This window comes from Psittacula echo, assembly GCF_963264785.1.
Source record: "Psittacula echo genome assembly, chromosome: 3".
Lineage (NCBI taxonomy): Eukaryota > Metazoa > Chordata > Aves > Psittaciformes > Psittacidae > Psittacula > Psittacula echo.
The window spans coordinates 37,454,015-37,470,727 of record NC_137736.1 but is presented as its reverse complement, the minus strand read 5'-3'; the positions used below and the strand labels follow the sequence as shown (position 1 = coordinate 37,470,727).

Here is a 16,713-nt window from a genome sequence, read left to right as displayed (position 1 = left end):
TCATCGAGTGGAAAAGTGTTATGAAATACTAGATATTCTGAGAAGTCCTACCACTCACCCAAAACTCCAAAATAGCAATGAACAATTCCGTCTTCCCATCCCCACTACTGAGTTCCATGACACATACACTAAACTGACCCAAGTGCACACAAAATATGAGGTCTTCTCTAGGGGGGACCCCAGGACTTCGTATCATCTGACAGCTGCTTTGTATTTTGCAGAAGTTAAATAAAGTTGCAAGTGAAAAAGACAGAAAATCATCAGAATGTAGTCCTTCATTTAATACAATGTTGTCCATAATAGAATTTAGTGATTCCCTCTTTCACGTGGTGTTTAGCATATGACTTACAGAAAAAACAGCGGTGGGGAGCTTCAGGGTCTAGACTGAATGAGGAAGTGCTCCTCAGAAAAACATGGCCAGATAGGACACTTTAATTCTACCTCTGCTATTGGTTTCACAGCCTTAATAACATTTTAACAATTTAATATGTTACAAAATCCTCACACAGCAGTTGCTGTTGGATCTCAAGGAAAGCTTCTAGAAAATACAGAAAAAGCACCAGTGGTTACTGATTATTCTCAGAGAGTATAAAACAGGTTCCATGCCAAAGTGAAAAGAGTAGAAGGAAAGAAACGTGCAATAAATCTCTTGGTTTGGATATTCAAAGATTGGAAAGAGCAGCTGGTCTTAAACAACAGCTTATATTCTGGTTATTTTTTATGTAGTTAAATAAACGCTTATATAAACACACACAAACACATATGTACAAGCCCTACTCAGTTTCTAGATACACTGAAAAGCAGAAGTATAGGAATCTTGAACTCTACTAGCAAAACCTGAAGTGCCTAACTACAAGTAGTTTAGGCAACAAATGATAGAAGTGGTAAATGGGTGTGCTGTCAGAATTGATATGGTTAATTAAAGTTTTGCATAGTGCATAAATTAACATGCAAATCTATTCACAAATCAAGTCTCAGGTCACCTGGACCAACTGAGATTTGTGGATGCCACACAGCACAGTGTGTAACACTCAGTCCTACTCTCTGGAAAAAGAAGGCAGAATCTGTATATTTTTCCCCCAGCAGTTTTATCTATTTAGATGATCACATGTTGGAAACAAATGTTCATATCTACTGAGATAAACCTGTAATAAAGATTTTGCATCTCTACATTTAGCCAACAAGCTTGCCCTGACTCTAGTTGCACACCAATCAACTTACTAATCACAGAAACATATAGAAGCACCCAATTTATATGGATATCATAGAACAAAGTTGTAGCATTCGCACTGACCTAAGGATAAAACCCCCGCAACTGTGATTAAACTATTCTTGTATCTGTTACATTAAAACATATTTTTCTAAGAGGAGTTCTGCAACTATATAAAATACTACATAAGCATCCCAATATAGGCTAACTGAAGACTGACTGTAAAACCTCTCAATATTTTACTGATGAAAAAAAAACCATTCAGTTGAAGTTATTGCAAAAATGAAGAGGTGAAAAAATCTGCAATAAACACTGAAGAAACACTTTTTATAGAACACTGTCCTGCTTTATGAGTTATACAACACTTAAACAGTCTATTTCTTGAGCTGAATCACATTCTACTTTAAGTAACTAGCACAGAAGTCTTCTACCAAGATCAGTGTCAATCTACTAACAGGTAACTCAGTGGAACTGTCAAAACAAGACAAAGCAACTTTTCTCACATGCTGAGAATATAGCAACTTAAAATATTGATTGCTGGCCAAAAGTGGCTATCCTAAATGTACAAGGATACTTCAGGTACTCTACACCACGTTATCTGCCATAAGGAATGGAAATATTCAAGTTCATCTATTTATAACAAACCTACCTCTTTCAGCTTTTAAAATCATAATTATTAAAATAATTCTATAGCACAGAACTTAATGAAGTTCAATGGCCACTGGTATCCTTCACAATTAAGAGTAGCAGAGGCATACTATTATTTTTTATCCTTCTTGAAGAGAGATTGCAGGTATAGAGCACATTTTGGTTACCTGTTTTTAGTTCCAATAAATCTTGAGGCATGTATAATTGCCTGTAATAAATGTTGTCATATATAAAGTAACTACCTTCAATTGTATTTATTTTAAGAGAAAAAATACTTTAATGCAGATTTAACACAATTTGTTACTTTCTTATTCCTGAAGGTGACGTGAGAGAAAACACTATTTTGCACGACAGAATATATAGCAAAGTGGAACTTTAGAATAAAGATATAAGCATTTTTTCTCCTAATTCTTTCTCCTGTTTCAAAGGTTCTCTTCTCACTCATCACTTTTTAATGACCATATTAGCGAAACACTTTAATTACTGTCTAATACTGACAGCTCAAGAGAAAGTGACTTCAGCGACAACTGGTACTCAAAACTCTAGCAAGGGGTTTACGGAAAAAGACAAGCACCTCATTTCAGACACACATTACTCCCACTTCCCTTTTTTTTTTCTCCTGTTCTCTCACATAAAGATAATTCTGTATACAAACTACTGTGTAATAACATTTTATATTGGAAAACGTCCCACTTCAATGTTGCTACTTTTGGTAGCCATCTGCATATTTCTGACAGGTTCTGAAAGAATAAAAGGAATGTCTGAGTCCTATATTACTAGGATGGCAAAATAGGAATAAATGTTGTGGTAAGGTAAAAAGTTCTTGACATTTACATTTCTGATGCACAGCTGTCGTACAGTCTTCCACCTTGCTGCATTATTGAATGAACAAAAGATCCCATTAACCAAAAGTAAAGCAGAGGTGCAATTGTCAACAATTACAAAGCCTTTAAGCAACACTAAAGGGGGTCAAATGATATAGAGAGGCCCAAGAAACATCTGGTTTCTCAGAGCAGTGAAGGAAATTAAGACAACTACAGGCTACCCTGTGAAAGCTTTCATGTTTTGATTCTGTCATCAGAAGTGAACCTGAGGCATATAGGAGTTTATCACAGGCTTCAGTCACAGTGCTCCAGAAGCTTTGGTAGATCTTATCACAGAATTCAGTTGAAGTTTCTGGCACCAGAATTCAGCAAATTTAAGTATTCCTGTTTAAATCTCTTAATTGGTCAAGAGCTAAGGGAGCACGAAAGTGGCTAAAAGACACCTAATTCTTACACAGACTATAAGGTGCAATTTTCCTGCGCATCAGATAATGCTAAAATATTTTGCAGTTCAAAATAATATTCACAGAAAGCTTAAGAGGGGAAAAAAACAGTAGTATGACAATATCAGCATTACAGATTTGTATTAACAGGTTGACGAGAAGCTCAATGTGAGCTACGAGTGTGTGCTTGCAGCCCAGAAAGCCAACTGTATGCTGGGCTGCATCAAAGTGAGTGTGACCAGCAGGTCAAGGGAGGTGAATTCTTCCCCTCTACTCCATTCTGGCGAGACCCAACCTGCAGTACTGCATTCATTTCTGAGCTCCCAACATAAGACAGACATAGACCTGATACAGGGGGCTTGATACAAGAAACGCTAGTGCCAGGAAAATATAGAGTTAAAGTACTTTTTAGCTTAACTTAAGTTGTAGAAAGAAAACTATGATATAAGTCTGTGGAATTTAGGGGCCCCACTAAACATGAGTTAATTGTTTCACACTAGCCTTCTAAAGCATAACATTTCACACCATCCTTTTACTTATCAGTTAGTTCAAAGACAGAGCCTCCCAAACATCTGCTAGCTTGAGATACTCCTTGCTTGCCCATCCTGCAATAAATTTTGCAGGAAGGTCACCCTGTTCTAAATCTTTGCTAGTTAACAGAAGAATTACAGATATGGTTGGTTTCAGCTAATTGTGTGACTACTGGGGCATCCAACTGTGCCAAAGGTGAAAAGTTGAAGAAGAGGAAGACTCGTTTACTTCATCTTGAAGACCCCTACTCACAAGAGGAAGACTCATTTACTTCATTCTGAGAACCTCGCCCATGACCACAGGGAGGCACTGCACATGTGCAAAGGACCTTTTAGCTCATTATAATACGAAGCAGGGATAGATCATGAATATGTATAGGCGTGTAACTTTAGAGGATAAATGTAGCGGGAAACGACACTGCAGTGTGCATACTTTGCAGGAGCTACCCCCATGCCCCTCAGCGCTGAATAAAAGCATACCTACTTTACAACGAGTTGTGGAGTCAAACCACGTATCAGACCTATTTAGCAAGGCCAAAAGAAGGCCACAAAGATGATCAGAGGGCTGGAGCACCTGTCCTGTAAAGACAGGCTGAGAGAGCTGGGCTTGTTCAGCCTGAAGAAGAGCAGCCTTCCAGCTCCTAAGAAGGGCTTAAAAGAAAGCTGGAGAGGGACTTTTTACAAGGGCATGTAGCGATAAGACAAGGGGGAATGGCATTAAACTGACAGAAGGTAGATTCAGATTAGGTATAAGGAAGAAATTCTGCATGATGAGAGAGGTGAGGCACTGGCACAGATTGCTCAAGAAAGTTGTGGATTCCCATCCCTTGAAGCGTTCAAAGCCAGCTTGCATGGGGCTTTGAGCAACCCAGTCTAGAGGGAGGTGCCCCTCCCCACAGCAGGGGGGTTGGAACTAGGTAATCTTTAAGGTCCCTTCCAACCCAAAACCTTCTATAATTAATTGACTTTCATCCATTCAGATAATTCGGAAAGTGATCATTTTGTCTACTTTCTTTCAAAGCAATGTCTACAGTGACATCTAGAGCTGGAACACTGCAGTTAGCTTAATATGTTCTACACCCAAACCCTATAGTCCAGCACTGCTTTCGCCAAAATGAAACGCTGCTGGTTTACACTACTTTAAAGCAATACATGAAAAAATTCTTGCTCGCTCATGTACTTAAACAGGTTTATTTTTAAGGATGATATTTAATAAAGCCAGTGATTTCAAAGTTTTAAGACTCTGGATAAACTGCAAAACAAATTCCCATTTTACACTTAGAGGCCCCTGAAGCTCAAATTTGTTTTCGTTCAAGAACACAGTCCAACCAAAACAGGTGCAGCTTTCAGGAAGACACAGCAACATAAAGATGATATTAATCCTGAAATTCTCATATGGTATCAAAAAAGAATAATTAAAGGAATCTAGAACCTTCAAGAGTGAACAAAATGAGACATTCTACCATCAATTAAGAAATTGCCTTTAGAATTCGCTGTAAGAAATTACTTTTAAAATACCAAACTTACAAAAACCCAAACAACCTATTACATGGAATAATTTTTTTGATTTTAGAAAAAAGGGAAAAAGAGATTGGGAAAGGTCTGTAATGCCTGTGTATACAAGACCAAAAGACTCCTTAAATTAAAATCACCAGTTCAGTGTCCATAGTCTCTTCTGTCACAGACTACCTGTAGAAGTTCGAAGGACAGCTTACACTCTCTCAATCATCTCTATTCACTAAACCCCAAGTTTCACTTTTCAAACAGCACCATCAGAGCTTGTCAGAATTCTCATTAATTCCAACAGTGCTTGGCTCACTTTGGATAAAAGCAAACTCTCACAGAAACAAGTGGGAATACCTATTGTAGATAATGATATAAACAAAGAATATATATATTCAAATTAAAGGGAGTCAAATTTACTTAGGTTAAAACTCCTAATTACTTACATTACAGTTACTTTGAAACAAGCTAGTTCCATAAATATCCATAGAAATAGTACAAAATGAACCAGATCAAAAAGAGTATGTACATACATTGTTCTTAAACACTGTATTTCTTCTCCCAAACTTGTTTGTATTAGAGAAGTTTTCATAATAAAAACAAATGTTTAAGACTGCTTGCAAAAAGTAGATAATACTACCAAACTTGTAGCATTTAAGCATGTATGTCTCTCTGAAATCTTAGTCTGGATGAAGACTATCATTATGCTATCAAATGAGGCCATTAACCTACCAATGCCAGTTTAATTTTTGCAATTAATTTATATACACATTTTCCTAACAAGAAAAAAATTGAAGCAGATTCCATGCGAATATTCAAAAACTAGAAATTAAATTGACCCTCAAAGTAAGTTGTAATCAAATGCATATGCAATCTGTGAATAAAGACCTCTTAAATGTTCTATATTGATGGAATTAGAGATGGACTTTAATCTTACATGAAACATTAGGAGTAAACACACACTTAGCAAATATAGCTTCCTTTTCTAGAGCTTTTCCCTTCCTCTAAATTACAGAAATTAAAATTCAGTAGTTTGTACTATTGTGGTAAAGAAAAATAAAAGTATTTAAACCCCTTACCTTCACATCTCTGTGAATTATATTATTATCATGACAGTAACGTAGAGCTTCCAATATCTGTCTCATGTAATGACTGAAAAAACAAAGACATTATACATGACAAACCTGCAGGAAAAATTACTATACACACATAACAAACTAAGTTTTAGGAGTCTAACTATATAAAACTAATCAACCAACTTAACCTTAAATATACAGAGTTCAGTAGAATGGAGTTTGTGTTTATAACAATGAATATGAATATGTGCTGAACGAGGCAATCCTTGTCCTTGGGAGGTTCCAGCTGGTGATATGGAAGCATCTTTCCCTAGGAACATAATTATGTACTGGATCAAGCTCCCCAGGAAGGCTGTGGAATCTCCATCCTTGGACATTTTCTAGACGCCACTGGGCAAAACCTTGAGCAACATGATCCAAATGCAATGTTGACCCTGCCTTGAGCAGGATGTTGAAATAGAGGCCTCTTGATATCTTTTCCAACCTGGTTTCTATGCAGCTAAAAAATCTAGAGAATCTCATGGGCTTTGAGCTCAATCACCATACCACGAGGACATTGGGCTTTGTTGTCCTTTTTGCAATTACATAGACTATTTGATTTTAGTTCACCTCATAAGTGAAAAGTTAAAGTGAACATAAACATATATTTATACATACATAAAAGATGAGCAAGAGCATCTAGCAAGAGCAGTAAAATTCACATCTATCAGGCAAGTCACCTAATGCCATTGTCTGAGAGGTCCATAAAAGGCAAAGAATTAAGTATTGTACGTGAAATACTATTTTATTCAATAACCCCATCCAAATGCACAACTAAATGACAAAATGTTCCAGAAATCTACCTTTGTTATGCTAATTATTGCAATAAACATTCAGACTGTTGAAACAGGATTATTTATAGTATTCCAACTTTTAGCTACTACAGTATATTCCATTCTTTTCCATTTATGTGTCCTGTGTGATTAATTAAATTTACAATACATACCTGGCTACAGCCTCGCTGTACACAAATCCAGCATCTGCTCTCTTCACAATTTCAAAACACAGATCTGCTCCATCCATACTGCAGGTAAAAAGGGAAAAGTGCTTAAGACAGATAACTACAATTAATTGTGTAAAAAGGCTCAAAAAGATCAGTTTACTGGAATTATATAAAATACTCTGGATACAGGTACAATGCATTAATAACTGAAAAAGCATTTAATAGGCAATCAAATACAATATGGCTTGCCACAGGTTAACTGTTTTATGGTCCTCATGTCATAAAACAGTGCATTGTGCTGCACTATACATGATACTATATAGCAGCAATGGAGTCAGGTTCAATGAGAACAACATAAGTCTGGATTTAGATAGCTCACTGGGAAAAAACCCTCATATTAATCTCCCTTTCAGTGCTTCCTCTCAACAATTTATTTCAGCTAGATGGGAAAGAAAACTGAAACCAGAGCTCCACACCAAGCACTGTAGAACGTACAAAATGTATGTTTGACTACCAAAAATTAGGAGGCATCATTCTCACAAAGCAGAACTCTTTAGAAGACTAATTTCACTCTGACTTGTTATAATATACCAATGAATAAAGATTCAGAGGCACTCAAGATTTTTAGCAGTTATCAATAGTTGCTAAGACACTGAGCCAAGTCTGTCATTTACACTAACTCTTCTATTGAACTGTTTATAATCAGAATGGTCTTTAACATGTATTTCTCCTGCTTACACATACCAGCATTTTTAATTTAAATTTTGTAACAGTAAGTGGCAGTTTGATTTCTTTTGCAAATATTTTTAAATTAGTTTAAATTAAAAGCTTAATGCTACAAACTGTGGGCAGTAATGTGTGAGGGTTTTATTTCATTAAGATGAACTCTGTCGATCTGAAAAATCACAAAAATGTGGCAGATATATTTTAATCTCTGACTTCAATGACTTTTTCAAGACAACCTTATTTTAAGAGTAGATTTTAATTTGTGTATAATTAGGGCTTAAATCACCCCAATGATATTGAATTTATTGAAATTTATTGAATTTATTGATATTGAATTTATTGAAAACTTTCATCTAGCTGAGATTTTGTCCTTATTTCAGCAGGAAAAGCAAGAGTTAGCCTCAGTCTTAAGAAACCCCAGAAAGTTCAGTGCACCAACAGAGTAAAAATTCAGCAATATCACAACCACATAAAAGATGACTTCGCAAAAACTGAAAGCCCTGGAAGACCAGGCTGGATGGTGCCTTGAGCAACCTGGTCTAGTGGAAGATGTTCCATGGCAGGGGGGTTGGAGCCAGATGATCTTTAAGGTCCCTTCCAGCCCAAACCATTCTGTGATTCTATGATTCTATGATATAAGAGCATTAAAGATTTGAGATAGATCAGGCAGTCTCAAGGTTTCATGAAGCCTATCAGCTTTAGGCAAGTGAAAACCACAAAAATAAAAGATTTAAGTTAAAATCCACTAAAGTAAACTATATACATGCTGAAGACAAAAAATGTTGGTAAAATTACAGCACACTTGTAATTTAAGAGAGAGAATCACCTGATACCAGTAGAGGGCACTCATGGAAGCCACATAAACTAGGATGGTTTATGTTATTTACAGCACTGGGAGAGGCAGCTAAAGCACCTCTGAACAGGAAGTCAACAGGCACCACCACCACATCTGAATTGTTTTGGTATTACTAGGAGCTATATCCCCCAATTTCCCATATTCTAGTACTGGTTTTGCCATAATTTTAGCAGAACTGTGCCTGGATCTCAGCCCTTTAGATAAATGTTACTTTCTATATAGCTCTGATCATTGCTACTGTGCACCTTGACAATCATTCTATTATTCTTCATAAAGCTGATAAGTTGCCATCTTCCCAGAAAGTTTACTTCAGAGTCGTATTAAGTGCAGAAATCTGTTCTGAGGCTAATAGTCTCTGAAGAATAAACAGTATACTTCAGAAGAGATCTACATTTTAATATCAAGGTATGAGAGCTTTGAATTTGCAGATGACCTATTAAGATGTTACCTACAACTTAATCTATTTATGAAGAATAAGAAAGTACTACTTTAGGGAACTGAGTTATTCCTTAAAAAAAAAAAAAAAAAAAAAGAAGAAAAAGACTGGGCATGTTACTTGTAACTGAGTTTACTGAGCTTTGTGTATCATATATGTTCATAGAATGGTTAGGGTTGGAAAGGACCTTAAGATCATCTAGCTCCAACCCCCAAAGGTGAAAGACTGATGGTTTGTGCACGACAGCATTTTCTCTCTCACTTGGACAGTTTTGATATGCTTGGTATCTTCACTTACTACAAATAAACTCTCATAAATTAACATAAAAATATAGTATTTATTTTTTCTCAGAGCCCTACATAGTAACCTCTGAAAATTTAGACCAAAAAAGTACAGAAACTCTTATTTCCTATACACAGCTCATTCTTCTGGGGAGCAGCTGGACTGCACGTGGGGGAAATCACTTAACACAGGCATATACTCTCTCACTTATGATGTAATTACTATAAATACTTTTAAAATAATAACTTTACTTCAGGAATAAGACTTTCCAGTACAGCATCTACTTCCTACTCTACACATGCATTTCATCTATTATAACCAACTGCTTCTACCATATGGCTAATGGCAACCTACTGGAAACATGACACAATAGTCCTATTCTAAACACTGCTTGAATTTGTGTATAAATACTGGTTAAAAACATAGCCATTTTTTTTGTGTTAAACTTCATTGCTACTGCTCATGTTCATCAGCGCTTCTAAGAATTGTGACTTGATTTTTTAAATGTTTATTTAAAAAAAGAATTAAAATTGTGCACAGATTGTGTTTTCTCCTGGGAGGTACAATCTCTTGTTATCAGATATATGCTACATTTGCTTATTTAACTTGTACTTTTTTTGTAACAATAGATTTGGCCAGATATTCAGGGTCACTGTAGCAGCTGCTCCATGTAGCTCACAGCTTATGAAAAAGTAGTGGACCTATGTATTATTTATGTGCAACTGATACCAGAAAGTTTTAGGTTTGGTTATTCTGTACATTTCATGTGCTGGACCTGCATTCATTTCCATGCAAAGCACCTGCTGGTCCATTAATACCCTATCACCAGCTGGGCTTATAGCTCCTTGCAGATCTGTACTCTCTTCTCTTTTTCTGTCATTTCAGAATAAACAGACCCTAATAAAATACACTTTACTACTGACAACTCTGTTGCAAAGCAGTTAAATTTGTTATAATAACAGCATCACAAACAGAAAACAGTATGCGGAAAAGTAAGTTACCTGAAATACAGAGGTGCTTTCCTACTAACTACAAGTTTGTTATTATGTCACTAACCCAATTAAACTCAGACAACACAGTCTTAATCCACAGCAAACATTGGTCTTCTGTTGAATCACTTTACCAAAGCATCCCCTCAAGCATAATGGATTGTGCCCTCAACTCTTCCATTCCCTGCTGCATTTTGAGAACAGGTGTTCCTCCTGTCTCATTTTCTTTCAGTGTTTGTTACAAAAGAGTAATGTTTTGTAGTGTACAAGGCAGACAAGAACTGTGAAATGGTAAAGAATTATGATCCTTCACATCATTTAGCCTCGTGTTTCCTTCTCTCATGTAGCCTGAAGTCAGGTACAGTATTTGTGTAGTAATGGTAATTGTTCAGACTTATTTTTTATGTATACAAACATAAATGATAATAGGCCTGTCATTAAAAACAATTACTGCTTTTGTCTCATATTTCTGAACTACCAGCATGGTAAAAATAGAAGCAAACCCTTTCTTCCATTTCAAAATCTCGTTAATTATCGCAGTATGTCTCCCCAAGGTGTACATAATTATTTCATAATAGGATAATTAAAGCTCCTCGGTCCACGCTTTGGGATTTACAAAATAAAGACCAAAGTATTGAATAAAACTTACAGAAAGGAAACCATAAACCAGTTATTTCACACAACCACAAGTTTATAAATTCGTCAAAAAAGACGTTGACTTTCAAGCAACAGTTTTCAGCTTTATATCATTCGTTTTGCTATTACCACCTAAATTTTTCTCTACCTGAATGGTAAAACTAAGATGTGGGAATTGAGTGCACATCTCAAGACAAATTCTTGGGTCTAGTGGACATGCTAATTAGACCTAACACACTAGCATGATGTGGCTTGCTCCAACATAAGCAGGACAAAAGTATCAGAAAACATTATGCAGAAAGATCTGAGAAATTAAAGAGGTATAAGCACACATGCCCAGGCACACTAGAAACACATGTATGGGGAGCATAAAAAGAAGAGCTCATAGGTACATAGGAGAGAAGGAAGATCAAATATGGAAAATGCACAAATTAGCATTCTGCATGTTTGTTTTTGTCCTTCCCAGTCAGCTAACACCTAACTGAAGGAGGATAGATAATTTTCCCTGAAAGAAGGAATGTGTCAATTTAGGGGCTGCCCTCCCTTTTGTTTCTTATTGTCTACTAAAAATACTTGTCCATTGCTGAAAACTCTTATTTTGTTCACCCTTCCTTATGCCAATGGTAACTAAACTGTTACATTCAAGCTTCCAAAACTTATCTTTCAGTCAAATGACTGTTTCCATATGATGTGAACAGATATACTGATTCACAAGAATACTTAAATACTCCAATAAGCTTTCTTTTCTTATCTAGTAAATGGAAAAGCAGTGCTAAAGGAACAATATTCTGAAAAAAAAAAACCAACCCACCACAACAACCAAATAAAACTTCACAATTGGAATAGAATGCCATTAGTTACTCAAAGATGAAAACTATCAGCAGATTTTTAACTTGTTCTCATGTACCCTATTAGGGACACAGCAGCCATCAATGAAGTCTGCCCTTAGAAAGCATGCTATGAAGAATCAGTCTGACATTAGCCATTTAGCCACTGTGACAACTTGTTTTTATTTGGGACAACCTGTACTTGCCAGAAATAAATATTTGATAGCACTCAAGACTTCTGTCACAAAACAAGCAGGTGAAATCAGACATACTTTTAGGATTTTATTTAGCAAATAACAACAAAGAAAGGTAAAATCAATGCGAGAAACTTACAACTCAAACACCATATAAAGCATTCCATCTGAGCTGTACGTCTCCAATAGTTCAACAATATGAGGATGCTTCAGCATGTGACAAATACTGGCTTCTCTCTTCAGATCTGTGGAAGATAGTAAGGTAGTATATTAACTATATATTCAAGATGATGAATTAAAAAAAACCCAGAAACAATTAGAACATGATGTTAAGAAAGATGTACACATCTGAAATTATGAAGATTAAAAAGTTTATTAGAAAAGAACACTGATGAGATAATATTTAACTATTCCCCTTCAGAACTTCATTTCAAACTTAAAAACTCCCATAGATACCAAAATACAAACATACAAAACTTAATAGGTTTTCTTGATTTGAACTATTAACAAAAGATCTCTTTGGTCATAATCTGAAGAACTGTACAGTAACCAATTCCTTTAGTGCACATATGCAGATTACACCAAGATTTTAATCCTGAACATACATCATTGCAAAATTATCTCCAAATATAGAAGACAGGCTCTTTCACCTCACTACAGAACTATTAAAACCTGGAGGTCTCTAGTGTGATAACTCTGCTCAAAGCAAGATTAACTACAGCAGGTTGCCCAGAACTACATTCAGTTGGGTTTTGAACACTTCCAAGAATGGAGACTCTACAACCTGTCCAGGAAACCTATACCGGTATCTGATTACCCTCCTAAGTAAAAAAGTTTTTTCTTATGTTTAAAGTTCTTGAAGTTTACTTCTTTAATAGTGATTTCCTTTTTTTTAATCACAAATATGAAATGACACTGGCATAAATTTTAACCAGCATATATTAGCTTGCAGCTCTGCTCTACATAAGAGGGAGTAAAGCATAAACGGTTCTGAATAAAGAGCATAAACCACTGTGACATCTTTCAAAGCTTGAGAGATTTTAACAATGCTCTTTACTTTTTCTGATCACAGATCAATCCATCTGCTAGTATAGAAATGCAAAAAAACCAAACCGCACTGATTCAATTTTCTTTCTTCTTTGTTTAAACCATTTGGTATTTTTGCTATTTAATCATCCTTACACTTTTCGTTTTTCTTTTTCCTTTCAATTTACCACTAATATTTAGAGGAATAGCAAAATCCTGAATGAATAACCATGATGATAATTTGAGAAGAGAAGTATTACTTCATTAATTCTGAAATGGACATCTTTACTTTTCTTTTTTTTTTTCCATATAGGTGATTAGCTCAAGAATGGCCTACATATGTATGTATGGGAAAATATAAATATGGTTTCTTCATTTGAGAATGGCTACCATTGTGTTGCTATGCTACATAGAAATTTTAATGCACTGTTTTCATATGTGCCTTACCACATTTCTAACATGAATCAATAACATTCAAATATTTGAGCAGCAATATGAACATTCTTTCATGTGAAGCATTTAACAGCTTACTCAGATTTATGCTAGACTTCTGCTCTTTTAGTCATCTATAAATTCAACAGAAATGATCAGAAATTGGAGATGACTGAATTGGGAAAAAAACAGACTCAGAAAGTGCAAATTTTGTTACTAGAACTTTCACATTACAGTTGCATTATGCGCTACTTCTCTCACATCCTTGGAAATATAATCTAAAAGCAAAATGAGCAGAGCAACCCCTTCCAAACCATTATGTAATGTCCTCTTGGGAAGTGCAAACAGAGCAGCAAAAAGAAGTGAGTAACTGTCTTTCATTGACGCAGAATAAATTTAAATGAAGACATCAACATAAAATTTGTCGTTTATAGAAAGATGAAATTCTATCAAGAAATAAAGCAGCAGTATGTCTTTCACTGTTCAAAATACTGGCATATCAGTTTTTATACCACCTTCATGAAGAGTAACTACTAAAACCACATTCTAACATTCCCTTCCATCACACTTTGGCATTGATTTGACTAAATGATTACCATCTCTTTTCTAGGTAGTGAGGTTCTCCTTGTCTTTCTCTGAAGTACACATCCAGGGTTTCCTAAGTGGAATCACAGGTAAGCATAACAACAGATAGCGTAAGAGAATAGAAAATTTTGGGATTCTGTGAATGATGACAGACTTCAGAGAACACCTTGCTTTTGTCTCTTATTGTATAACAGCTTTAATGTTATCACACTTCACCATGGTATCTGATACTCATTTTAGATGGAAAGCAAAGTGCAAGTCCAATAGGAAACTACAGAAAAACTGTTTTATTTAAAGCAAAAATTGTAAAATTGTAAAAACTGTGTTCAAAATAGTTTATTTTGGCCATTTATTTTATTAATTTCCTGTGGACCTTCTTTATATTTTGAAGAGAAGTAGAACTGTGAGGAAGAAAACATATGCTGCCATTTACCTTGTTCCTTTGTGTAATACTGCATAAGTGAAACAATTGCTCACAGAATAAGTGTCAGCAGCAGAGGAAGGATAAATGGAAAGTGGAAAATAATAACTCCAGACAGGAAAAAACCCAAATAAACAGAAGTCATACAACAAGGTTTTGTATGACTAAGAGGTCTTGGGGCCAAGAGAAGAACAAAGTCCTATTTTAAAAACAGCAGGGATGTTTTAGAGTAGACCTATTAAGGAAGAAGAAAACTAGGTATAGAAAGACAGACGAGTACATACCACATTGATTCAACACAGCCCCATAGTAGAAAAGAGATGACGGAGCCTGAAGTCCATTTGGACTGTGACCGAAGTGCCAAAATATGTCATATTTAAGACCAGTAAAAAGGAAAGGGGAGGGGCGAGAATAGGCAGAGATGGCACTTACATTTAACTGTTTTCACTTAAAAAATGACATCAGCATGTACTCAATCCTTTATCAAACGCTTTTACCAGACTGAATTGAATTTTACCTCCACACGTTCCTAAACAGGTAAATAAAATTCCAGGTGCCTACAGATACTGTTCCAGTTCTGAATACAACACAAAACCAAAGAGATGTTTGGCTGCAAGAAGGTGACTGAAGATTTCTTAAGAATAATCCCATTATCATCTTGTGACCCATTGTAATACCTGTAACTTATCATGTTGAATATAACATTGTATGAACTATTTGCTACCTCCTGTTAAGTTTTCTAAACCTGTGCTCAGTATTTCAGCCAAGTTGTGTAATAATAAAGGTCCCACACATCCCATATGAGAATAAGCCTTTCACATTCAAAACACCTAAAAGAGCTTCATGAAAACTCTAGAATCTGCCAATAAAGTAAGCTGGCTTTAAAAGTTAGCTTCAAGCAGCAAGTGATGACTTGTACCATTTATTAATAGCTATGTATCTGATTTAGAATGGTCTCCTTTGCTAAGAAACAAAATTTACCCAAGAGGACATACCCTAAGGCAAGACAACATCTCAGAAAACTAAACTAACCTGTCATATTTCAATTGCTGGACTAATTTACTTTATATTCGAATCCTTTTTGAACACTTCATTTATTCATGCTTCTTTTGTTGATATGGCTGAAGAAATGGCTTTCTGGTCCATACTTTAAGCCTCCTCTGTCAGCACTTCTTTCAAATGAAACATTAATGACAACAGCAATAAATAGAAGACCAAGGTTTAAAAGCACAAACCTTAAAAGTTTCTCTGCTGACTGCATGAAAGGTATTGTTACAGAAGCAGAAATAGGAAGAAAAATTAGGTGTTTCATTTAGGTTGTTTAACACATAGTTTGATACTTTATATCATAATTTGAAAAACATTTAAAAGTTTTCATTTTACACCACTGTTACCAATAAATATTCTGGAATTTCAGTTTCTTCACAAAACTTTGAGGTGTTTTTAGCAACTGGAAACAATAAAGTCTCCATTTTATACATAGCTAATTATTTAGAGAGAGGCACTGAAATTGTTGGAATCGCATGAAAGTTCAAGACTTCTGTAATAAATAGGAAAGTATAAGATAGAAAAGGGAATTCCCAGTGATAATTGCCACACAGAGAAAATGCAGTCCTGTGTTTGGATAGCTACACTGAAAATGGCTTGCTGGAAGCACTAAAAAGGTAACTGCTCTAAATAACTGTAGAGAAAGATATACCAGTCTTTGACAGAAAATATAACACATTAGCATCATTTAAAATTTCCTTGGGAGTTAACTACCAAACATCCTACACATCTCTGGCAATACTGGCAAACACCTAATTTCCTTTCAAAATCTGATACCCAAGGTTTTAAAACATCTCAGACATACTGAATGTATTTTGAAAGTATGCTCTTTCTATCCTACAGCATGGAAGAATTAGGTGCTCTCTAGCTGCCTGGGTTATAGCACCATTTTAACATCTTGAAACTGACATGCAGAGACTGTAGCAGTCACATCTTTTGGGGAGAAGGATGGTATCAAGTTAGCAAGATGGAAGATATGTAATTTTTAAATATACAGCATTTTGATTCTCCAGGGTCAGTCCCTTAAAGGATTAGCTCTC

The 16,713-nt window shown here is 35.6% G+C and overlaps 1 protein-coding gene across 5 annotated transcripts in view; it reads right to left on the bottom strand.

The window, feature by feature from the left end:
* CASK (calcium/calmodulin dependent serine protein kinase) overlaps positions 1-16,713 on the bottom strand; it is a gene marked incomplete at both ends in the record, with an annotated part of 204,646 nt that overhangs the window by 108,354 nt on the left and 79,579 nt on the right. For all 5 annotated transcript variants that reach the window (XM_080613241.1, XM_080613243.1, XM_080613244.1 and 2 more), the window contains 3 exons: positions 6,238-6,310; positions 7,220-7,297; positions 12,302-12,407. In XM_080613241.1, the coding sequence (XP_080469367.1) occupies positions 6,238-6,310; positions 7,220-7,297; positions 12,302-12,407 (257 nt within the window). The remainder of the gene's footprint in view (positions 1-6,237; positions 6,311-7,219; positions 7,298-12,301; positions 12,408-16,713) is intronic.